General features: G+C 40.3%; 1 protein-coding gene and 1 pseudogene across 1 annotated transcript; both read left to right on the top strand.

The window, feature by feature from the left end:
• Positions 1 to 17500: 17500 nt before the first annotated feature.
• Positions 17501 to 18595, top strand: Tdpoz2l12 (TD and POZ domain containing 2 like 12). Its single transcript, XM_039103934.1, has one exon. The coding sequence runs from the start codon at positions 17501 to 17503 to the stop codon at positions 18593 to 18595; it is 1095 nt and encodes a 364-aa protein (XP_038959862.1).
• A 3963-nt stretch (positions 18596 to 22558) lies between these two features.
• Tdpoz1-ps6 (TD and POZ domain containing 1, pseudogene 6) lies at positions 22559 to 23808 on the top strand (annotated as a pseudogene).
• The last annotated feature ends 2690 nt before the right edge of the window (positions 23809 to 26498 follow it).

Raw genomic sequence — 26498 nt, 5'->3', positions numbered from 1 at the left:
CACCTCTAGTCCTCCAACTACCCTTTTTCAGCCCACCATACCTGTTGGGCCTATGTCTCCCACGAGCCTGATTTTATCTGTTCTTAACGCCTCAGCTCTTGCCTTGGTATATCATGAACAGGAGACAAATACCTCTATTTATGAGGAATGCTGGATGTGTTTTTCCGCTAACCCTCCTTTCTATGAGGGTATAGCCACTTTTGGCAACATCACATATACTAATAACACTGGTGGTCTCTCTTGGAACACCATAGAACTCACTACCACAGAAGTCTCAGGGATAGGAAGCTGCCTCCTCGGGAAGAACATGCTCCTCCCTAAACAATTATTAGAAATATGTAATCATACCATAATCGTTGACAATCAAAGTACATATTTACAAGCCCCCAAGTATACTTATCTAGCATGTTCCACTGGTCTAACCACATATGTTATAACATCTCAATTTTTACAGACTAAAGATTACTGTGTGCTGGTTCAATTATTTCCCAGACTCAGCATACATGAGCCAGAGACTTTTCTTAAATCCTGGGAAAAGGGCTCGGATATGCCTCACAAGGTAAAAAGAGAACCAGTAACTGCCATCACTCTGGCGGTTCTTCTAGGACTAGGGGCCGCGGGTGCAAGCACTGGCATCGCTTCCCTCGTTACTTCCCATCAATACTATAACCAGCTTAGTGAAGCCATAGATAAGGATATTGCTGAATTAAGAGATGGATTAGCTAACTTAAAAGACTCAGTTGCCTCATTGTCTGAAGTAGTCTTACAAAATAGAAGAGGCCTAGACTTAATCTTCCTACAACAAGGAGGACTTTGTGCAGCCTTAAAAGAGGAATGCTGTGTTTATGTAGATAAGACTGGACTTGTAGAAGACAGTCTAAAAAAGGTGAGAGATAGCCTAGAAAAACGAAGGAGAGAGAGAGCAACAAGAGTCGTGGTACCAAAACTGGTTTTCTACATCCCCATGGCTCTCTGCTCTGTTGCCCTCAATTTTGGGACCCCTTGTGGGCCTACTTTTGTTGATTTCCTTTGGTCCTTGGGCCTTTCAGCGACTTACATGCTTCATTAAATCACAAATATATTCTGCTTTGTCTAGAAATTCTGTTTCAGTACATTATCATCGCTTGGAGACCGGAACAGCTGAGGAGAACCAGAGAGACAACGAACAAGATGAGGTGCCTACAACATATTGGGAGAGGCTCAACTTCCACAACCTCCTAAATTAATGCCATCTGGCCCCTGCTCTTTTGCCCCTGGGCTCAAGTGAGAGGAACGAGAAGATGGCCTGATGTAGCTTCTTCAGTGACGGGCAACTTCCTCTGACCCTTGACCAATCTAAGACATGGTGCCTTGCGGGCGACAAGGTGATCCTATGACGGATAAGGCTGGGGTTCGAGAGATCGATCCTAAGACAGAGGTGGCTACACCCCATTTAAAAGTGCGGGCTGGTCAAATGCTCCTCTGCCAAGTTTCTCCCCCAATAACACACACGTATAGCCCAGAATGGTGTGTTACAGCATAAGTTCATTCCTAGCCATTGGGGTGCAGTCCTAACTGCAAGAGTGGATCGCCATGGCCGAGCTGGGCACTCTGTGAGCCACGTCTGATCTCTCTCAGACCACTACTTCCACCTAATGGTCTTTTATAAAAGAAAAATGTGGGAGATGCATGGAGTCATATTGGGCCTAGCCACTTTTTGAACTGCATGGTTCAAAGTGACTAGGTGACTCTGGGCTGTTTGGCCACAGAGACTCACCCCTAAGATGACTGCCATAAGCCTTAAGATTGTTGAATGAAAGCCTCTCCCATGAATTTATGGCACAGGAAGATAACATTCAAGGGATGCCTCAGCTCGAGCAGATACCAGTTATCTCCTCAGTCTACAGCCGGTGTCTCCACCACCTGACCTCATCGCCTGCCTTCTTTGCCTCCAGCTATCACTGCCTATACCCTTATCTCCCCCTCCTTCATGTTTCACAAAGGACACTCCCCCTACCTGAAAGCCTTAAAAGCTGTAACGTTCATCCCAATAAATGAGACCTTGACAACAGAACTTTTGCTTGGTCTCCTTCTTCTCTCGCCTCCCCCATTTAGGCGCAAGGGTAGCGCTCCTTCGGGACCCTGAATAACTGGGTCCCCACTGGCGGGGACATTGAACATAGTACTTTCCCCCAATATAACAAAGATATATGCACCACTATATTCCCAACAGCCTTACTTATAAAAGCCAGAAGCTAGAAAGCACCCAAGTGTTCTTCAACAGATGAGTGGATTCAGAAACGGTGGTACATTTCCATAACTGAGTACTATTGCAGAGGCCAAGAAGTGCTTGCTGACAGGAGCCTGATATTGATGTCTCCTGAAGATGCTATTCCAGAGCTTTACAGATACAATGGGAATGCTTGCAGCTAATCATGGGGCCCCCGTAGAGTTAGAGAAAGGACTGAAGGAGCTGAAGGGGTTTGGAACACCACAAGTAGAAAAACAATATCATCTAATCAGAGAACTCAGAGCTGCTAGGGAGGAAACCTCCAACCAAAGAGTACACGGAGGGACCAAATGGCTCCAGCAGCATATGTAGCAGAGTATGGCCTTATCTGCCAACAATGGGAGGAGAAGCCCTTGGTCCTGTGGAGGCTGGATTCCCTAGTGTAGAAGAATGCCAGGGCATGAAGGCAATAGAGAAATGTTGGTGTTAGGGGGCACATTCTTATATAAGCAGGAGGATGGGGATGGCAGTGGGGGTAACCAAAAAGGAGATGAAATTCGAAAAGTAAATACATAAAATATCCAATAATAAAATCAAAATTCTTAACCAGTTTTTCTAAAGAAAACTTGGTTCAAGAAGTACACAGAGCAAATAATAATGTGTTTCTGAGACTGGTGTTACTCATAATGTGTTGTATCAGTGCATGGGGGAGCTCAGGTCTCTATTTCCAGCACTGAAGAGTATAAGGCAGAGCAATCTTTATTACTTAGATGTCGAAATCATCTATATCAAGAATTATAATGTAACAAAAAATATAGGTTTCTGTAAATCCAATAGAGGGGATTCAAAAAGTTCATTTATTGGGTTTTCTACTCTCATGGTCATTGGTTTCTCCTAAGACCAGTCCAGGCTCTGCTGCAAAGTGAGCATAGTACAAGGGTCCTTTAGCATTTCCGGAAACCCGTAAGTTTGTAATCAATATTCCAAGAAATGTGAAGCCCCACATGGGTTGTTATGTCTTCACAAAGATGGGTTAAAAAAAACCTTCTATTTGAAAAGATAGGAGAATTCAGCCCGGATCAGCTGATTCAGTGTCCAGAACATGTATGAGAGGCTACCAGATTTTTAGTGTAAGTCATTCTGTCTGCAACCTACACACACACACACAATGCACTACCTGTCAAATCAAAAACCAAGGAGAACTTGATCATAGTCCATAGTGTTGGAGTGTAGTGCCAGGGAAATGTTCGCAATCTCCTAAAACACAGACAGAAGCTAATCTGAAACAAGTTAAATCAGGGTCTTTATTCTATTCTAGCTATCTCAGGCCCCTCCAACAAACCATGTTTACCGGCACAGAATGATTAAATCAAATTTGATATCAGGGCCTACAGGAGGACTCCTTTTCTGATGTTAAAGGGTAACCTTGCCAATCCCTGGTTGATCTGCATTCATCAGGCCAGTGTCAGACTTTGACACACTTTTTGCATTTTCCAGAAGGCTGAAGTTTTCTCTTTTTATTATTTCTAGGTTAAAAAAATTGTTTCTAGTCATGTCTTGCCTATAATTCGTTTTCAAATGTCCTTCCTTACCACAATTAGAATATCTCCCATTAGGCATGAAGATCCCGGGAGCCAAGCTAGGGGAAAAAGAGGCCTTTCACTGAAAAACAGGCCTTTGAGTGAAAAAGAGGCCCGGGTTCTGCTTGAGAAGATTGCAAAATACATTGGAGAGAATCTACAACTCCTCCTGGACAGACTGGATGGCACCTACTGTTTCCAGCTCCACAAAGACCAAGTGCATTATGTGAGTGAGATGAGCCCTAAACTGGATGCCAACATATCCAGAATAAGCTAGTGTCCCTGGGGACGTGTTTTGGAGAGTTTACTAAGACCCACACATTCCGGTTGTATGTTACAACATTGAATTACCTTGCACCCTATGCCAAGTATGGATAAAGCCTGGAGCAGAGAACTCCATCTTTTATGGAAACCCGGTGTGAAATCCTGTCTGAGTCGAATCACTGAGTACACGTCTCAGTACCAGGGAGTAGTATTTATATTGAATAAGTAGGGAGAGAGTGGGCAACCTTGTCTAGTCTCTGATTTTAGTGGGATTTCTTCAAGATTCTCTCCAGTTAGGCTAATGTTAGCTATTGTTTTACTGTATATGGTTTTACCAAGTTTAGGTATGGACCCTGAATTCCTGTTTATTTTTCTGGGACTCTTAGCATGAAGGGGTGTTGAATTTTGTCAGATTCTTTCACAGCATCTAATGAAATGATTGTGTGGTTTTTTTCTTGGGGTTTGTTTTTATAGGGGATTATGTAGATGCTTTTCTGGATATTGAACCATCCCTGCATACCTGGAATGAAGACCATGATGGAGGATCGTTTTGATGTGTTCTTGGATTCTGTTTGCAATAATTTTATTGAGTATATTTGTGTACATATTCCTAAGGGAAATTGGTCTGAAGTCCTGTTTCTTTGTTGAGTCTTTGTGTGGTTAGGTATAAGAGTTATTGTGGTTTCATAGAAGGAATTTGGTACTGCTCCATCCATTTCATCTTTATGGAATAGATTGGACAGTATTGGACTGAGGTCTTCTATGAAGTTCTGATAGAATTCTGCACTAAATCCATCTGATCTGGGGCATTTTTTTTTGTTGGGAGATGTTTAATGGCTGCTCTGATTTCCTTAGGAGCTATGGGGTTATTTAAATTGTTTGTCTGCTCCTCATTTAACTTTGGTACCTGGTATTTGTCTACAAAATTGACCATTTCCTTCAGATTTTCAAGTTTTGTTGAATACAGGCATTTGTAGTAGGATCTGATGTTTTTTTGAATTTCCTCTGATTCTTTTGTTATGTCTCCCTTTTCATTTCTGATTTTGTTAATTTGGACATCCTCTCTGTTCCCTCTGGTTAGTCTGGCTAAGGGTTTATCTATCTTGTTGATTTTCTCAATGAACCAGCTTTTGGTTCTGTTGATTCTTTTTATAGTTCTTATATTTCTACTTGGTTGATTTCAGCACTGAGTTTGTTTATTTCCTGCCTTCTACTGCTCCTGTGTGTATTTGCTTCTTTTTGTTCTAGAGCTTTTAGGTGTGCAATCAAGCTGCTGATGTATGCCCTCTCCTATTTCTTTCTGCAGGCACTCAGAGCTATGAGTTTTCCTCTTAGCACAGCTTTCATTGTGTCCTATAAGTTTGGGTATGTTGTACCTCATTTTCATTAAATTCTAAGGAGCCTTTAATTTCTTTATTTCTTCCTTGACCAAGTTATCATTGAGTAGAGCATTGTTCAACCCCCATGTATAAGTGGGCCTTCTTTCCTTATTTTTGTTATTGAAGAACATTCTTAGTCCCTGGTGGTCTGATAGTATGCATGTGACTATTTCCATCTTTCTGTATCTGTTCCGTCCTGTTTTGTGAATGATTTTATGGTCAGTTTTGGAGAAGGCACCATGAGGTGGTGAGAAGAAGGTATATCCTTTTGTTTTAGGATGGAATGTTCTATAAACATCAGTTAAGTACATTTGGTTCATAACTTCTGTTAGTCTATGTCTCTGCTAAATATGTTTCCATGATCTGTCCATTGATGAGAGTGGGGTGTTGAAATCTCCTACTATTATTGTGTAGTGCAATGTGTGTTTTGAGCTTTAGTAAGCTTTTCTTTATGTATGTAGGTGTCCTTGTGTTTGGAGCATAGATATTTAGGATTGAGAGTTCATCTTGGTGGAATTCCCTTTGATGAATATGAAGTGCCCTTCCTTATCTTTTTCGATGACTTTTGTTTGAAAGTCGATTTTATTCTCTATTAGAGTGGCATCTCCAGCTTGCTTCTTCAGACAATTGGATCAGAAAGTGGTTTTCCAGCCTTTTACTCTGAGGTAGTGTCCTCTTTGTCTCTGAGGTGTGTTTCCTGTATGCAGCAAAATGCTGGGTCCTCTCCACATATCCAGTCTGTTAATCTTTGTCTTCAGTTCTTTTCGTGTTTGGAGGTGGGGTTATGGTTGTGTGCTCCTCTTATTTTGGTTTTGTTGCTAAAACATTACTTTTTGCTTTTTGTAGGGCGTAGCTTGCCTCTTTCTGTTGGGTTTCACCATTTATTATCCTTTGTAGGGTTGGATTTGTAGAAAGATATTGCATGAATTTGGTTTTGTCATGGAATGTCTTGGTTTCTCCCTCAATGCTAATTGATAGTTTTGCATGGATACTTCCACGCCTGGGCTGGCATGTATGTTCTCTTAGGCTTTGTATGACATCTGTCTTGCATCTTCTGGCTTTCATAGTCTCTAGTGAGAAGTCTGGTGTAATTCTGATAGGTCTGCCTTTACATGTTCTTGACCTTTTCCCCTTACTGCTTTTAATATTCTTTCTTTGTTTTGTGCGTTTTGTGTTTTGATTATTATGTGACAGGTGGAGTTCCTTTTCTAGTCCAATCTATTTGGAATTCTGTAGGCATCTTGTATGTGTATGGCCATCCCTTTCTTTAGGTTAGCGAAGTTTTCTTCTATGATTTTCTTGAAGAAATTTACTGGTCCTTTAAGTTGGGAGTCTTCACTCGCTTTAATACTTATTATCCTTAGGTTTGATCTTCTCATTGTGTCCTGGATTTTCTGTATGTTTCAGGCTAGGAGCTTTTTCCATTTAAGATTATCTTTGACAGTTGTGTCGATGTTTTCTATGCTATCTTTTTCTTCTGAGTTTCTCTCTTCTATCTCTTGTATTCTGTTGGTGATGGTCGCAAATATGACTCCTGATCTCTTCCCCAGGTTTTCTATCTCCATGCTTATGTCCCTTTGTGCTTTATTTATTGCTTCTATTTACATTTTTAAATCCTGGATCATTTTGTTCATTTCCTTGTCCTGTTTTGTTGTTTTTTCAAGTGTTCTTTCAGAGATATTTCTGTTTCCATTTTAGGGACTTCTAGTTGTTTACCTGTGTTGTCCTGTATTTCCTTAGGGGAGTTATTTATGACCTTCTTAAAGTCCTTCATCATCATGATAAAATGTGATTTTAAGTCTAGAACTTGCTTTTCTGGTGTGTTTGGATATCCAGTGTTTACTTTGGTGGGGGAATTGGGCTCTCATGTTGCCAAGTAGTCTTGGTTTCTGCTGCTTTCTGTTGCACCTTTACCCATGTTTTTTATTTGAAATTAACCATAGTACTTGTTTCAAGACAGAATTTTGTGCCCCGTGTCCATCAAAATGTGTCTGGCTATCCATGGGAAACAAGGGGACAGAAAAGACAACTGTTGTTGGCAGCAGGATATAGCATGGACCATTTTTTATAATCACCAGGTATGTGTCTCTCACTGTTTTGCCTGCTTTTGGGACCTCTTTCATCCTACTGGTTTGCAGTGTCCCACCTCAGTATGATGGCATGTGCCAGGCTTAATGTAACCTGTCCTGCTTAGTTGACATCTTTGGGAGGCCTGCTCTCCTTTGGAAGGAACCAAAGTAGTTGATGTGTAAGAGGATGTATTGGGGTTGCAGGGCCTACATGGAGGAAGTGAGGGAGGAGAAACTCTTGCTAAGGTGTAATATATAAGAGAAAAATCAATACATATGAAAATGCCATGGAATATGAATTCATGTTCAAGACTTCTCAGGAGACTCCAAAACAAGAATCCTGGAGGCTCCACAGTAATTCTAGAAACTATACTTTGAGATGCTAGGGTCTAACCCCTTCAGAGCAAGGAAGAGAGGGCAGTGGTCAAGGGATTCCAAACTGTGCTCAACCTGAGTTCCAGATTGGGACAATTTTGTTTGATCAATTTTTTTCCTAAAACACTTACAAGGAGCCTGACACTTCAACAAAAAAGGAAACTGTTTCAGCATACTTGATCAAAATTGTGTTACCTCCTGAAAAAAAAAAACAAGCAAACAAACAAACAAAAGCTTTGACTAGTCGCCAGAAAGCTGGCTACCAGTCTGAACAAAATCAAATCCGCATAAAATCAAATCCTCACCAGCTTTTAATTTATTCGCCAGATTTATAACAGTAAATCCTAAACTCCAAAATGCCTACACAAAGAACTCAAAACTCAATTGATATAAATAAAATTTTTAGTTGTGAAGTGGCTCAGCTTTGGGAGATACCTTTAATCCCTCTGGTTGGAATACAGACAAACCGTTAGTATCCACAATAAATTCCACACACTGAAAGTAAAATAAATTTGTAGAAAGAAGCAACAGTGTGAAAGGAAAGTGAAAAATCAGAGAAGTATTAGACAGAAAAGGATGTGCCCAACTTTGACAAGAAGGTATAGGAATGGAAGCTATTCAAGAGGTCAGTGAAGAGAGTAAAGGATAGAGAGGCCAGTTTTAATGGGACAATGGAACAGAGAGAGGTTGAAGAGACTACAAGAGAGAGACAGACAGAACAAGTCAGAGAGTGAGGTGGAGACAGAAGATTAGGACTGATTTCCAAAGTTAGTATGAGACCAAGTGAGCAATTCACAGGCAGCTGAGAAAAGCCAAAATAAAGCAGTTACAGTGGAGAGAAGTTTAGAGCCAGAACAAATGAAATCAGGCAGCCAGAGATCAGAAAGCACTACAAAGTGGTGAGCTTATTCAGCCATAAATATCAGAAGCTGAGAACATTCTAAACCTAGTTTGATTTGACATAGGCTAGAATCTTCCATGATTAGCCCTATGTCAGCAGAACAAGGCAAAAAACCTCAAGGATGACAATTAATATGTGCAAATAAATATGTCTTTTAGAGGAAAGTATTCGACTGCTGCCTGGACTGAAACCTCTGAGGTAAGTATGGTTAAGGCATCTTCAGTGTACATACCAGTTTCTAGAGACTGTGAAAGACATCACCAGATTCTCCTCTTTCTGGGAGCATGGATATGTGCCAGCCACAACTTGTTGTCTGTTTAGTGTCACTGTGTGTCTCTTTATCTCTCCGTGCATCTTTGTCTCTCTCTATCTCATTTCTCTCTCTCCTCTTTTCTCTCTCTCTCTCTCTCTCTCTCTCTCTCTCTCTCTCTCTCTCTCTCCTGCTCTATCCATCTCTCTCTTGAGCTTTCTATGTACATTTGTCTGTTTTTTAAATACCTCTCAATATTTTTATTTAGTTATTTATTTTTACATTCCAGATTTTATTCCAGTCCTGATCCACCCTCCCACACAGGGTTCCACATCCCAAACTCCCAGCCCCCATTAAACCACACCCTCCAATCTCCACAAGGATGTCCCCTTCTCATACACTCCACCAGAACTCTAACGTTCCTTGGGCCTCCAGTCTCTTGAGGGTTAGGTTTGTCTTCTCTGACTGAACCCAGACTCAGAGGTCTCCTGATGTACATATGTTGGAGGCCTCATCTCAGCTAGTGTTTAATGCCTGGTTGGTGGTACTGTTTCTACTAGATCTCAGGGGTAGAAGCTAAAAGAGTCTGCTGGTCCTCATACAATCAGTTTGGATTTTTATAATAACTAGGTGCAGTCTTTGGTATGAGGATAATTACTACCATTATCACCTGTCTTCCTACTGTGTGGTACAAAATCCTTTCGTTTCTGGCAGGTTTCTAGTAAATCACTCCTCCCATTCACCATCCTACAAATACTTTACCCCTATCTTACCCTGTGACAGAGATTTCATTAGCAAAGCCCAGGGGGTCACACTTCTACCCTACAGGAGCCTACTCCTGAGAGCTAAGAAAGGAACAATTTAGAGCATCTTTCCTGCAAAGGGGAGGTTGCACAGTGATCATCTACAAGCATCTCCAATGTTAGATATCTATCTGGGGATCCTCTTATTGAGGCCCCAAAACACCAGGGACAGAGTCACTGATATTCATACTTTTCAATAAGTCTAATGCAGGAATAAAAAGTAAAAATTAATTGATTGATTTATCTAGTATTGAGAGATAAAAAACTTGGAGCAAGTTATACAGGAGAGCGAGGAGCTGCAGAAGTGATTGAATCACTGAATATTTTTCTGTGTCTTCTGTGCCATGGATTCTTCCTAAGACATGACAAACTAGAGAGATGAGAGACCTAAATAGAATTTTACATGTCACTTTACATCAATGCAAACATCACAAACTTCAATCTTTGATATCTATTCAATATATGCTGTAGCCCTTGGCAAACAGAATACTCTCTCCCTTCTCAGGACCAAGAGAACAAGCAGTTCAGTCCCAAGTCTAAAGAGTTGAGAACTCACCTGTACAGGATGTAGACTATGAAGTACTGATGAGATGAATCCTGCCAGTTAAAGTGATTGAATTGAAAAAGTACTCAGGATATTCTTAAACCACACCCTTAAGTAAAACTGGGAAATGATTTTTAAGGAGGAATACTTGAGAGGGAATTACAAGACCCCCCCCCCAACCAAATTTGGGGGAGTCATCACAAGGTCTGTGGATCTGATTGGATAAATATACATGATAGAAAAAAGCCACCCTCAGAGGTTTGGGGCTCTGCTTTATGCCCACCATATAAGAGTTCTTCCACCTGCCCTCCATTTTGTGAACACTCATACTTCTGACAAGTTCACATCCCATCTCTGATGATGTTTGTGGAAGGAATTAAGGTAAGACCAGCACAAGCTTAAATAGTAGCTTTGCAGAAAATTCCCTTCATTTATGGAAGATTCGCCACAGTTCACTGGTCATGGCTACTCATATTCCCATCTGGACTAACTCTGGAATTAATTTAATTAATTTAATTAATTTAAGTCCAAAACTAGTTGGCATACATAACCTTTAATTTTTTTCATAAGTTGAAGTAGATACAGCTGGTTCAAATAGTGTCTCACTAGAAAAACACGCCTTTAATCTGAGTGCTGAGTCAGAAACTTACCTACCTTTAATCCAAATTTTGGGAGTACAGCACTGGGCCACACCTTCTGATGGAGGCCTATATAAGCACTTGGAAGAAGGAAGCCTTCTGTCTTTGCCTGAGTGCTTTCATCTTACTAGCAGCCCATTCCCTCACCGGCATTAGAGCCTACTTCAGAATTCTGTTATACATTGAAGAAGAACACCTGATACTTCAAACCTTGTTGACTGCGTAAGTACTGGCTTTAGCCATTGTTAGGTAGCTGGACCTCACCCTTAGATTTTTCTCATATATATCCAGTTTCTATTCATACAGATAAACTTATTCTGTACATTCTCTAGAGGCCTCTGACTAACATAACAAATTTGAAATCAGAACGTAGAACATTTTCTGAAACCCATTGATAGGTCGACATTACAACTGTTTTGTTTTATGAAAAGATCACCAGGATTTGTTTGTTAGAACTAGGTGTGGTATGGGTTGGAGGGTTGCACTTTCAGGCCCATCCTGAAGTATCCTTTCCCCCAGGGTTACCAGCCATTGTATAGAATATAGTTTATTATATGGTTTAGATGTAGTTTATTTTTAGTATAGATAGTATAGATAGATGATAGATCAGTAGATACATGGATATAGAAATATATATATATATATATATATATATATATGCACTTAGTATAGTTACAGTGTAGAATCAAGGTTATTTAGAGCATAGGAAGGGGAGTCGGGTAGGGAAGAGAAGAGAGTAGAGGCTGAAAAAGAAGACATACATACATATAGAGAGACTGTGTGAGTCAGAGAGGGAGGAAGACAAAAAGAGAGAGAAATGAAACTAATAGAAGAAAAACTAGGGAAGCACCTGGAACACATGGGCACTGGAAAAAATTTCCTGAACAAAACACCAATGGCTTATGCTCCATGATCAAGAATCGACAAATGGGATCTCATAAAACTGCAAAGCTTCTGTAAGGCAAAGGACACTGTGGTTAGGACAAAACGGCAACCAACAGATTGGGAAAAGATCTTTACCAATCCTACAACAGATAGAGGCCTTATATCCAAAATATACAAAGAACTCAAGAAGTTAGACCGCAGGGAAACAAATAACCCTATTAAAAAATGGGGTTCAGAGCTAAACAAAGAATTCACAGCTGAGGAATGCCGAATGGCTGAGAAACACCTAAAGAAATGTTCAACATCTTTAGTCATAAGGGAAATGCAAATCAAAACAACCCTGAGATTTCACCTCACACCAGTGAGAATGGCTAAGATCAAAAACTCAGGTGACAGCAGATGCTGGCGAGGATGTGGAGGAAGAGGAACACTCCTCCATTGTTGGTGCGATTGCAGACTGGTAAAACCATTCTGGAAATCAGTCTGGAGGTTCCTCAGAAAATTGGACATTGAACTGCCTGAGGATCCAGCTATACCTCTCTTGGGCATATACCCAAAATATGCCCCAACATATAAAAAAGACACGTTCTCCACTATGTTCATTGCAGCCTTATTTATAATAGCCAGAAGCTGGAAAGAACCCAGATGCCCTTCAACAGAGGAATGGATACAGAAAATGTGGTACATCTACACAATGGAATATTACTCAGCTATCAAAAAAAAAACGAGTTTATGAAATTCGTAGGCAAATGGTTGGAACTGGAAAATATCATCCTGAGTGAGCTAACCCAATCACAGAAAGACATACATGGTATGCACTCATTGATAAGTGGCTATTAGCCCAAATGCTTGAATTACCCGAGATCCCTAGAACAAACGAAACTCAAGACGGATGATCAAATGTGAATGCTTCACTCCTTCTTTAAATGAGGAAAAAGAATACCCTTGGCAGGGAAGGGAGAGGCAAAGATTAAAACAGAGACTGAAGGAACACCCATTCAGAGCCTGCCCCACATGTGGCCCATACATATACAGCCACCCAATTAGACAAGATGGATGAAGCAAAGAAGTGCAGACCGACAGGAGCCGGATGTAGATCGCTCCTGAGAGACACAGCCAGAATACAGCAAATACAGAGGCGAATGCCAGCAGCAAACTACTGAACTGAGAATAGGTCTCTCGTTGAAGGAATCAGAGAAAGAACTGGAAGAGCTTGAAGGGGCTCGAGACCCCATATGTACAACAATGCCAAGCAACCAGAGCTTCCAGGGACTAAGCCACTACCTAAAGACTATACATGGACTGACCCTGGACTCTGACCCCATAGGTAGCAATGAATATCCTAGTAAGAGCACCAGTGGAAGGGGAAGCCCTGGGTCCTGCTAAGACTGAACCCCCAGTGAACTAGACTATGGGGGGGAGGGCGGCAATGGGGGGAGGGCTGGGAGGGGAACACCCATAAGGAAGGGGAGGGGGGAGGGGGGAGGGGGATATTTGCCCGGAAACCGGGAAAGGGAATAACACTCGAAATGTATATAAGAAATACTCAAGTTAATAAAAAAAAAAAAAAGGAAAGAAAAAACAAAAAAAAAAAAAAAGAGAGAGAAATGGAGATAGAGTTGCTGGCCAGGAACATATGGAGAAAGAGGGGGAATGGGGAAAGGGGGAGAGAGATAGAGAAAGGGGTTAAAGTATCAGGGAGATTAGGAGTAAGAGAATAAGAGAGTAGGAAGGAGCAAGCAGCCTTTTTTATAGTGAGTCATGCCTATCTCTCTTTTGCCAGATAACTGTTCGATGATGCCTAGGAGGAATGCTAAAATTCCTTCATTATGGATTAACTTAAAATTAAAGGAAAAATTTGAGAGAGACTATGGTGGAATAGGAATAGGGCCATCATGATCTTTCACTAACTCTTGCTCACTTTGGGACAATGTGTATTTAGGAAACCAAGGAAAATTTGGTGTTGATATTGATCCAGTCTTAAGAGAGTTGACTGTTTCCTTGCTATTAAGGGTCTGTGGAACTCTCTGTACGTACTAGGAGCAGGTCCATTTGAATAGTCTGTATCTGTTAGAGTAGATTGGAGCACGTAGCTTGCACGACTGGAACTGTCATGAATATTGATTATGAATAAATTCCTGAACCTGACAAGATTTTGAAACTTTATGTGTGGGTGGGTGGGGGTGTGGAGGTAGATTTAATAGTAATAGTAGTAGATTATATTTATTAGAGAATAAAGTTAAGTGTATTTGGGAGAAAATAATTTTTCTTAGGTGTACATTTGAAACCCTTAAGTCTTGGTGGTTTGAATGAAGAGCATTCCTATCCCAGGAACAGGAGAGGAACCTCACTCTCTGGAATAGGTCACAAGTAGGAATTAGGCTATTTATTGACAGGTTACTTATGCCGATGGAGTCTAAATCATTCTTGGAATGTAGGTCTTATTGTGTTTCTTGGAGCTTATATGCTTACAGAAGAGATAGATAAGCTTGTTAACAGAGTGAGCAATCTTTAAGATAAGTTTAGGGATGACAAAACCTTTCCGGGAACAGAAAGAAGCAAGAAGGGCTTTTACTTCTGTCTAGGACACTGAATGTATATAAATTTAGTATAATGGGAAACATTTTTAGGTATGTATTGAAAAGAAAATTAAAGGACCTTGAAAATTATACAACTTTTGAGGATAATCGATCATATAGTTTAGCATGAGTATATCTGAATATGCGTATCCATTGTCGTGAAGCCTGTGACTCATGCAAGCCTTTCTGTTTTTGCTAAGAATCTGGTAGTCTTAAATAGTTAATGAATTGACTACTTAGGTAAGAAGATGGTAGATTACCTTGGCTAAGGAAGTAGAGGTATGTATTTTAGTTGTAGTTAGCTTAGTCACAATTGTACTCAGAAAGTTGAAAAACATGAATTATAATGTAGATATCATTAATTAAAATGTCAGAGGTTGGTCAATAGTCTACTACCTAGACAGTTTTCCCAGGTTCCTGTGGTCTCCATCATAACTCAGTCAGAGTCAGTGGGGTCATTAGGCCCAGAAGAGGAGAAGATATTTCCTGTGGAGTAGGAACTTTGGAAAAAATGATTGACCTTGTCCTAGGCAATATGAGACATTTAACTCTCTTGTATCCTCAGTTTGACAGCAGTGTAGGCTGATACATGGCAGCAGCAAGGCAATGGAGCACTCTTTCTCAGTGGTTATCATACCACAATCTAGGCAGTCTTGTCACTGTGTCTATTTCTTCTCAGAGATCTTGGTGGGTGGGGGTGGGGCAGTTGTAACATCTATGCACGGGATTCTCTGTCCTAATAACTTTAAACATGTAAGGTTACATTCAGCAGGTTTCTGAAAAGATTGATAGTGAATATCTATTAAGCATATGAGTTATGCAATCATTAATGCTCTTTAAATTTTTACTGCTGCAAATCATTAAATTAATATTGAAGATTTACCAAATCAGGATAGAAATTAGCGATTCAAAGACTGTTCTAATGTAAGGAGGCAATGTTTATGTAACTGCCTACAGTAAATATGGTAGATGACCACAGGCCTGTCATTAACTAAGATGACACTGAAGCTACAACCAGTCATATGGTCTGCATTAGCTAAGATGGTGCTGAAACAATAGCATAGGAAAACCTTACCTGCCCACAACAAAGATGGCAGTCACTCAACGGACTGCCCTCAGTGAAGATGGTGCTGAAGCTACACCCCTCTCTGAAGGAAAGTCATAGGTTTTTTGTATCTTGAAATTGTCATAAATGGATGTGTATGTGCAAAAAAAAAACCATAAAAAGAGAAAAACACAGAGATAAATGGGCATGTGTTCTTTGAGGGACAAGTGGTCTTTCCTTTCCCTGTAGTCATTCATCCTCTATTGCTGAATGCAGAGGGTTTGACCTGTTCATGGAACAGCTCAGCTGTCACATCTGGTTTAGACCTGCTGAAGACTTTCTAGTGTTTTTATAGTAAAAATAACAACTATTATTTGTATTTATTGTCATCTCTGGAAGCTTCTAGACACTACGCCTATTCTAGGCCTAGAAAAAAATTTAGCCTGTGATACTTATAGGTGAATAAGTCACTCCTTTTTAGTTTTTTCTGAGGTCTGGATGGGTAGTTTAAAACTCTTCTCAATTGTACCTGATTCAATCTGAATTATTTCAGTTTTTCCTGAGCTGCTCTTCCTTGCCTCATTCTAACTTTCACCAACTATTGTATTCTTCTGGCTCCTTTCTTATTCTCTGAATCATTCTGTCTTTTCCTGTGTCTCCATTTCTCTCTCTTTAACCTGTCTCCGAAAAACTCTCCTGGAAAAACTGCCTCCCCTCTTACTTTTCTCTCTGTACTGGTTTCTTTTTCTTCATTATTTATTTTATTTACTTACATCCCAAATGTAAATAAATAAATTTGGGATGTAAATTCCAGTTTATCCTTGCAGAGTTCTTCATCACCCCCTTGCTCCAAATAACAGACAGGAGACTATCTGACAAAACTCATAGCAGGGTCTTTATTTTCTTTTCTAGCTCAGGAACCCCCACCCCTCCCAACACCCCAATGCACCACAATCATGAAACATCATTTTGCTTGTGAAGGAGTACCGAATGTCCTCCTTTTTAGACTTCCTGTGGACTTAAGTAACCTAAAAAACTGGAGAGGATGGTTTTTAACAGTTTTTGGCTTAAGTTGAAGTAGATATATCCAGTTCATCTACAGACTCTTTTGGTAGAAAAACACACCTTTAGTCTGAGTCTTGAGTCTGGAAAACATGTACCATTAATCCAAATCTTAAGTCTAGAAGACACACCATTAACTGGGCCCCACTTCTGTTGCAGGCCTATAAAAGTACGTAGAAGAAGGATGCTGTGAGTCTACCTGCTTGCTCTCACTTTACTAGCAAGCTCATTTCTACACTGGCATCCAAACCTATTTCTGCAGGATTCTGTTGAATTCTGAAGAGGACCTGAGACTTCAAATCTTGTGGAATAAGCAAGTATTGACATTGGCCAACTTTATATTAGTTTGACTTCTGCCTACAGATTTTTCTCATACATCCACTTTCTATTTATGTAGAGAAATTTATTCTTTATGTTTATTACACGCCCCTGATTAGTACAACACAGTTGAAATGGTAGTGTTTATACATTTCCAAACAGTTCAAAAGTTGGATAGAATAGTCAAACCTAGTTACTATTGAACTAAGAGTCAATAAAGATACACAGAGATATACAGAACCATGGTAGTTTTGGGTGGGGGTAGTGGAGACTGAGAGAGACATAAAAAAACAAAGACAGAGACATACAGTCACAATCAAATGAGGGGAGAGAGAGAGAGAGAGAGAGAGAGAGAGAGAGAGAGAGAGAGAGAGAGATTTAACAGTCAGAGTGGGTCTGTTTTATGTTTGGTAGAACAAGTATGGAAACCTACAGTTCCTGCTTAGAAATAGACGTTTTCAAGAATATGAAAGGGGCAATTTAGCAGAAAATTGAAAATAAAAACAAAAGGCTATCTATAATTGTATCTTGCAGAATAAAGAGTAAATTCTATTACTTCTTTCAGATCAACTTTAATCTCCAAACTACCTCCAGAAGATATGTCAGGGGACCTGGAAGCCAAGATCTGCGGCTATACACATATCAGTGTTCAGAAATTCTGCTACAAGTGGACCATTAGCAACTTTTCATTTTGGATGGAAGGAATTTGGGAAATTATTACAAGCCCAGTGTTCTCATTAGAGACCAGTGAAGAAGTGCAATGGTGTTTGACAATATACCCAAACGGTGTTGATGAAGAAAGCAAAGATTACCTGTCTGTTTGCCTGGGTTTGCACAGTTGTCCAAAGAGCCCAGTTTTGGCAAAGTTCCAGTGCTGGATCTTAAATGCCCAAGGAGAGAAACATCATATTACAAAGATCCCAAATGTTATAAGGTTTCTTCCAAACGAACAATGGGCATTGAGGAAGTTCATCCTTCGAGATTTCCTCCTCTCCCATAGGCATTGTCTTCTCCCTGAAGACCAGCTCATCCTGTGTTGCAAGGTGTCCATAGTAGGACCCTCCTTTAGCAGGCCTGGACATAACATGAGACCTGCAATCAAGGATGCAACACAGATGTTGGCTGATGACGTAGGAGAACTGTGGGAAAATTCCCTCTTCACAGACTGCACCCTTGTTGTAAGTGGGCAGGAATTCAGAGCTCACAAGGCCATTCTAGCAGCTCGCTCTCCAGTTTTCAGAGCCATGTTTGAACATGAAATGCAGGAGCACCTAACAAACCGCATTGAGATTCACGACATTCACCTGCAAGTCTTTAAGGAACTGATGGCCTTCATTTACACAGGGAAGGCACCACACCTTCACAGCCACTCAATGGCCACAGGTTTGTTGGCAGCTGCTGATAAGTATGATCTGCAGGACTTGAAGGTCATTTGTGAGGATTCCCTGTGCAGGAACCTCTCTGTGAAGAATGCTGTACCAACTCTCATCCTGGCTGACCTCCACAGCACAGAGCACCTGAAGACTAGGGCCATGGATTTCATTATACTTCATGCTTCTGAAGTCTCTGAGACCTTGGAGTGGAAGTCAATGGTGGAGTCTCATCCCCACTTGGTGGAGGAAGCATTTCGCACCCTGGCTTCTGTACATTGTTTTTCCTTGGAGCCCTCACTCAAACGCCAAAAGATAGTTTAGGAGCTTGTCAGTTATGGCCTGCACCTGGCTGCTAACAGCTATAACCAGTGTTTTTAACAATGACTTCTGTTTAGATTACAGTTTGACTGGAACACTTACAGTGAATCTGGGGCAGGGCAGCATGGTGGCTATGGATTTCACAGAGCTGTAATATTTCAAAATGGTGTGTAGGGTAAGTGCAGCACTAGGGTCTTGGACACTATACCTGACACCTATCCTATTGATGTTGTTTTCTTCTTGTCTGATGTCTTGTACCTGGAATTCATCTGGCCTGAAGCAGATCCTAACTGACTTTCTTTGGAGAAACCTGTTTGCATTGGACTGAGCAGAATTGGTGACCTAACTTAAATGTATTAACTGACGTGTAAAGTTTTCCACCTAATTCATGTGTAGTATCTATCTGCAAATAAAAATTCTTTCAACTTTACTGTATTTATCCTCTTTATTGCCAGTTGCCTTAGTGTTTCAATTAAGATTTCAACTCTTGCATTTAATCTATTTAAGAGAATGAGAAACCTTGACTGACCTTTGCTTTTGTACAGGGGCTTTGAGTTTCTCCCCATTTAAGTTGATCTTGATATGGGATTCTTCTATATTACCATTATTATATCTAGCCACATAATCTCTGTGACCATCTCTGGAGAACTTTTATCATTAAGAGATTGCTTCTTAAAGTCCATGTCCTGATCCAGTTTAATGATCATGTTTTTTATTTTTTATTTTATTTTATTTTTTTTTTTTCGGAGCTGGGGACCGAACCCAGGGCCTTGCGCTTCCTAGGCAAGTGCTCTACCGCTGAGCTAAATCCCCAACCCCCATGATCATGTTTTTTGATTTTGTTTGTTCACTTTTGTTTTGCTTTTTTTTCTTTCAGTTAATCTATGTGGTCAATTAAATTTTATAGATTTCTGTATATTGAACCACCATTACTCACCTTGAGACAAACCCTAATTTTGTGAATGATATTTTTCATGTATTCCTGCAATTATTTAATGATTATGTTTGCATGAGTCCCTAAGGGAAATTGATGTGTGTTTTAGATATCACTGTAACTGTAGTCTCTCATAAAATAAAGTGGGAAATATTCCTTCTCTTTTTATTTTGTGAAATGATTTGAGGAGTATATGCCATAACGCCTCTTAGTATAGCAGATGAAAATTATGGACCTGGGCATTTTCTGATGGGGAGACTCTTAATGGCTGCTGCTATACTTTGATGCCTTTGATTTGGTGCACAGATAGTGAGAATTGAAATGGCAGCTTAGGCGTTTTTACTTTGATGAGTTTTAGTGCCCTTACCTAATATGAGTTCACCACACATTCATGCTATACTGCCCAAAGGGATTGACTGTACTATGACCTTACTCCTCTTAGTCTTCTGAACACACAGATGTACAGGGGAGACAGTTTGTGTCCTATGTACCATTAACCAGTACTGACCTTTATAATTGTAAGTCATAGATCCCCTCCCTCCATTTTCGAAAAGACCCTCAGATCCCCCTAGGTCTTTTAGATTCATTCATGTTGACTCATAATCCCACCAGGGATGACTGTCAACAATAGTTCCAGGTTCTTTTCACAACTGAAGAAAGTGAGAGAATTGTTGGAAAAGCTTGGAAATTGGTTCCAGAGGTAAATGGTCTGCCCACACAAGTCCAGGCAAATCTTGATACAGCCTTAACTTTGACCATACCCAACTGGGATTTTAAGGCTGTTGAACGTAGGGAGAGTATATGTGTCTACTACCAGATTCTGTTGGCTGAGCCTCAGGGAAGCTTCAATCAAGTTGGCCTATAAATTTGCCTATGGTAACCAGGTGAAATAATGAGAGCTCTACAGAATATTTAAAAAGAATACTCAAGTTAATGAAAAAAAAACAGAAAAAAAGAATTGTTTGAATCCCATAAGATTTATATTCTCTCAGACCCAGAAATGAGAGAAAATTGTCAGTGGGAAGCTTGCCTTAAGCTAAGATGATGCTGAAGCAATAGCATAGGCAAACCTTATCTGCCCATAACAAAAATGGCAGTCACTCAGAAAACTACCCCAACCAAGATGGTGCTAAAGCTACAGCTCTGTCTGAAGGAAAGTCAAATGTTTGTTAGATTTTGCAATGGCAGAAATGGCTGTGTATCAGCAGAAAAAAGACATAGAAAGAGAAATTATATCTGTCTAGGTAGAAATTATTTAGTGAGATAAGTGGGCAGGTTTTGTCTGAGGGACAAGTGGTCCTTGCTTCCCTGAAGTCATTCACCCTCTGTTCCTAAATGCAGGAGCAGGTCTGAACTGTGCATGGAGCAGCTCAGCTGTCTACCTGGTATAGAGCTACTGCAGACTTTGTAGTGTTCTTATTGTAAAAATAACTATTATTCATCTGTATTTATTGTCATCACTGAGGCTTTCTGCCTCCACTTCTTAACCTAGGCCTAGTCCTGGAAGCTTCTAGCCTCTTAAAATCTATTCTAGGCCTAGAATCATTTTAGCCTCTGGCACTTTTAGGTGCATGATTCACTCCTACCTACTTCTTTCTGAGGTCTGACTGGGTGGTTTAAAACCCCTCTCCATTGTAACTGATTCAATCTGTGTTCTTTCAGTTTTTCCTGAACTGCTCTGCCTTGCCTCAAACTAACTTAACCAACTATTGTACTCTCCTGGCTCCTTTCTTGTTCTCTGAATCATTCTGTTTTCCCCCCCTATCTCCATTTCTCTCTTTTCAACCTATCTCTGAAAAACTCTCCTGGAAAAACTGCATCCTCTCTTACTTTTCTCTCTGTACTTGCTTCTTTTTCTTCATCATTTATTTGTTTATTTACAACCCAAATGTTGCCCCACTCCAGTTTATTCTTGCAGAGCTCCCCCCCCCAAATAACAGGAGCCTATCTGACAAATCTCATAGAAGGGTCTTTAATTTCTTTTCTAGATCAGGCACCCCCCACCCCTCCTGACAGCCCAATGCACCACAGTCATGAAACATCACTTTGGTGGTGAAGGAGTACTGAATTTCTTCATGTTTAGACTATCTGTCGACTGAAGTAACCTAAAATACTGGAGGGGATGCCTTTTAACATTTTGTGACTTATGTTGAAGTAGATAGATCCAGTTCAACTACAGACTGTTTGGGTAGAAAAACACACTTTTAATCTGAGTCTTGAGGTAGTAAAACACACACCATTAATTCAGATCTTAAGACTAGAAGACATTCACTTAACTGGGCCCCACTTCTATTGCAGGCCTATGTAAGTATATAGGAGAAGTCAATTGTGAGTCTTTGCTTGCTTGCTCTCATCTTACTAACAAACTCATTTCTTCACTGGCATCTGAATCTAATTCTTCAGGATTCTGTTCAATACTGAAGAAGGCCTGAGACTTCAAACCTTGTGGAATAAGTAAGTATTGACTTTAGCCATCTTTATATTAGCTCGACCTCTGCCTACAGATTTTTTTCATACATCCACTTTGTATGTATATAGAGAAATTCATTCTTTATGTTTGCTACAGGACCCCAATTAATACTACACAATTGAAATGAGATTGTTTATACACTTCCAAACTCTTCCAACATTGGATAGAATAGTCAAAAGTAGTTACCATAGACATAAGATTCAATAAAACACACAAAGACAGACCCATGGCTGGGGTGAGTGAGGATAATGGAGACTGAGAGAGACACAAACACAGAGAGACAGACAGACAGAGAGAGAGAGATAGAGAGAGAGATAGAAAGAGAGATAGAGAGAGAGATTTATCAGTCGTAGTGAGTCTGTTTTATCTTCAGTAGAACAAATATGGAAACCTACAGAAACTGAATAGAAATACAAGTTTCCAAGAATATAAAGGGACAATTTAGCAGACAAAGAAAATAAAATCTAAAGGGTATCTATAATTGTAACCTACAGAGTGAATAGTAACTTCTATTACTTCTTTCAGATCAACTTTAACCTCCAAACTACCTCCAGAAGACCTGTCAAGGGACCTGGAAGTCAAGAGCTGTGGCTACACACACATCAGTGTTCAGAATTTCTGCTATGAGTGGACCATTAGAAACTTTTCATTTTGCATGGATGGAATTCGGGAAAATATTACAAGCCCAGGGTTCTCATTAGAGGCCAGTGAAGAAGTACAATGGTGTTTGAGAATATACCCAAACGGTGTTGATGAAGAAAGCAAAGATTACCTGTCTGTTTACCTGGGTTTGCTCAGTTGTCCAAAGAGCCCATTTTGGGCAAAGGTACAGTTCTGGATCATAAATGCCCAAGGAGAGAAGTATCTTATTACAAAGATCTCAGATGTTTTAAGGTTTCTGCTAAATCAATACTGAGGATGCAAAAAGTTCATCCTTCGAGATTTCCTCCTCTACCATAGTCGTTGGCTTCTCCCTGAAGACAAGCTTACCCTGGGTTTCAAGGTGAGCATAATAGGAACCTTCTTTAGCAGGCCTGGACAGAACATGACACCTGCAATCTGGGATCCAATGCAGATGTTGGCAGAAGACCTAGGAGAGCTGTGGGAAAATTCCTTCTTCACAGACTGTAGCCTGGTGGTAGCTGGCCAGGAATTCAGAGCTAACAAGGCCATTCTAGCAGCTCGCTCTCCAGTTTTCAGAGCCATGTTTGAACATGAAATGCTAGAGAGCTTAACAAACTGCATTGAGATCCATGACATTCATTTGCAAGTCTTTAAGGAAATGATGCATTTCATTTACACAGGGAAGGCACCACACCTCCACAGCCACTCAATGGCCACTGGTTTGTTGGCAGCTGCTGATAAGTATGCCCTGCAGGGCTTGAAGGTCATGTGTGAGGATGCCCTGTGCAGCAACATCTCTGTGAAAAATGCTGTACCCACTCTCATCCTGGCTGACCTCTACAGAGCAGAGCACCTGAAGACTAAACTAAAGCTATGGATTTCATTATACTTCATGCTTCTGAAGTCTCTGAGACCGTGGGGTGGAAGTCAATGGTGGAGTCACATCCCTACTTGGTGGAGGAAACATTTCGCTCCCTGGCTTCTATACATTGTCCTTGCTTGGAGCCCTCACTCAAATGCTGAAAGATATTTTAGGAGCTTGACAGCTATGACCTACACCTGTCTTCCAACAGCAACAACCACTCATTTTACCAATGACTTCTGTTTAGACTACAGTATTGCTGGAGCATTTACAGTGAATCTGGGCAAAGGCAGCCTGGATTTACAAGAGCTGTAATGTGTCAAAATGGTGTGGCAGCACTAGGGTCTTGGACACTCTACCTGATATCTACCCTGCTGTTTTATTCTTGTCTGATGTCCTGAACCTGGGATTCAACTGGCCTGAAACACAGCTCAACTGACTCTTTGGAAAAACCTGTCTGCATTATACTGAGCAGAATAGATGACCTAACATAACTGGCATGTAAAAAATTTCACCTAATTTATGTGTATTATATATCTGCAAATAAAAATCTTTCAACCTTAATGTATTTATCCTGTTAATTACCAGTTGCCTTATTGTTCTAATTAAGACTTCAACTGCTGTATTGAGTAGATTTAAGAGAATGAGAAACCACTACTTGCCTTTGCTTTTGTACAGTGGCTTTGAGTTTCTCCCCATTTAAGTTGATGTTGACATGGGCTTCTTCTATATTACCATTATTATATTTAGCTCTATCATCTGTGTGGCAATCTCTGAAGAACTTTTATCATTAACGGGTCGCTTCTTAAAGACCTTTCCTGGATCCAGTTTAATGAGCATGTTTTTTGCTTTTTTTGTTTGCATTTGATTTGCTGTTTTTTCTGTCAGTTGGTTTATATGGTCAATTAAAGTTTGATTTTTGTATATCGAAGCACCCCTATTCACCTGAGACAAAGCCTCCTTTGGTTTTGTACATGATATTTTTAATGTGTTCTTGGAATATGTTTTTAATTATTTAATGATTATGTTTGTATCAGAGTCCATAAGGGAAATTGATGTTTGTTTTAGATATCAGGGTAACTGTAATCTCTCATAAAATAGAGTGGGAAATATTCCTTCTATTTTTGTTTCATGGAATGATTTGAGGAGTATAGGCCATAACTCCTCTTAGAATGGCAGAATTTTGTGTGAAACTATCTGGTTCTGGGCATTTTTTTTTGATGGCGAGACTTTTTTTTTTTTTATTATTAACTCGAGTGTTTCTTATTTACATTTCGAGTGTTATTCCCTTTTCCGGTTTCCGGGCAAACATCCCCCTAATCCCTCCACCTCCCCTTCTTTATGGGTGTTCCCCTCCCCATCCTCCCCCCATTGCCGCCCACCCCCAACAATCTAGTTCACTGGGGGTTCAGTCTTAGCAGGACCCAAGGCTTCCCCTTCCACTGGTGCTCTTACTAGGATATTCATTGCTACCTATGAGGTCAGAGTCCAGGGTCAGTCCATGTATAGTCTTTAGGTAGTGGCCTAGTCCCTGGAAGCTCTGGTTGCTTGGCATTGTTGTTCATAAGGGGTCTCGAGCCCCTTCGAGCTCTTCCAGTTCTTTCTCTGATTCCTTCAACGGGGGTCCTATTCTCAATTCAGTGGTTTGCTGCTGGCATTCGCCTCTGTATTTGCTGTATTCTTGCTGTGTCTCTCAGGAGAGATCTACATCCGGCTCCTGTCGGCCTGCACTTCTTTGCTTCGTGACGGTGAGACTTTTAATGGCTGCTGCTATACTTACATTCCTTTGATTTGGTGCACACATAGTAAGATTGAAATGGCATCTTGGGCCTTTTTCCTTTGATGAGTATTGTTGCCCTCACCTAATCTGTGTCCAACTGACATTCAGACTATTTTGCACAGAGGTATTGACTCTATTATGACCATACTCCTCTCCTCTTCTGAACACCCAGATGTATAGGGGAGACAGTTATGTCCTATGTACCATTGGCCAGTAATGACCTTTGTAATTGGAAGTTATAGACCCCTCCCTCCATTTTCAAAAAGACCCTCAGATCTCCTAGGTCTTTAAGATTCAATCATGTTGACTCATAAACCCGTCTGTGATGACTGTCAACAACTGCTTCATGTTCTTTTTCACAACTGAAGAATGTAAGAGAATTGTGGGAGAAGCTTAGAAATTGGTTCTAGGGGTAATGGAGTGCTCACACAGGTACAGCCTTTACTTTGAACATTCCCAACTGGTATTGTAAGGCTGTTGAAGGTAGGGAGAGGATATGTGTCTACCTTCAGATTCTGTTGGGTGAGACTCAGAGAAGCTTCTATCAATTTGGCCTATAAATTTATCTAAGGTAGATAGGTGAAATAATGAGAGTCCTAGAGAATATCTAAAAAGAATTTTTTGAAGACTATAAAACCTACATTCTTTTGGACCCAGAAACAAGAGAACATTGTCAGTGGGAAGTATGGCATTTTAAAAACAAACTGCACCTGATATCTGTCAGGAACTTCAGTGCCTGGATGGTTTTGTTGGTAAGCAACTTCCTACAACTTTATATAGGAAGAATATATGACTGAGAGCCTTGTGGTTCAGCTACATTCCATGCCCTGGTTAAACCTAAAGGAGGAGGGGAAAGCCAGACAGTTTTGGTGGACATAGGGCACAAAATTCTTGAAACAAGCACTGGGGCCAATTTCAAATAAAAAACATGGGTACAGGGGCAACAGAAAGCAACAGAAACTAAGATTACTTGGCATCCTCAGAGCCCAATTCTCCAATCAAAGCAAATACTGGATATTCAAACACACCAGAAAAGCAAGATCTAGATTTAAAATAACATTCTATCATGGTGATGGAGGACTTAAGAAGGTCATAAATAACTCCTTAAAGGAAATACAGGACAACACAAACAACTAGAAGCCCTTAAATAGGAAACACAAAAATCCCTTAAAGATACTGGGGAAAAAAAACGAAACAGGAGAAGGAATTGACCAAAAACATCCAGGATTTAAAAAT

Source organism: Rattus norvegicus, chromosome 2 (assembly GCF_036323735.1).
Source record: "Rattus norvegicus strain BN/NHsdMcwi chromosome 2, GRCr8, whole genome shotgun sequence".
In the NCBI taxonomy this organism is placed as follows: domain Eukaryota; kingdom Metazoa; phylum Chordata; class Mammalia; order Rodentia; family Muridae; genus Rattus; species Rattus norvegicus.
Note: the sequence above shows the minus strand (reverse complement) of the source record. Positions and strands in the feature narration are given on the sequence as shown.

Coding starts and splice junctions, on each gene's coding strand:
- Tdpoz2l12 (XM_039103934.1), top strand. CDS start 17,501: ATGTCAGGGGACCTGGAAGCCAAGATCTGCGGCTATACACATATCAGT.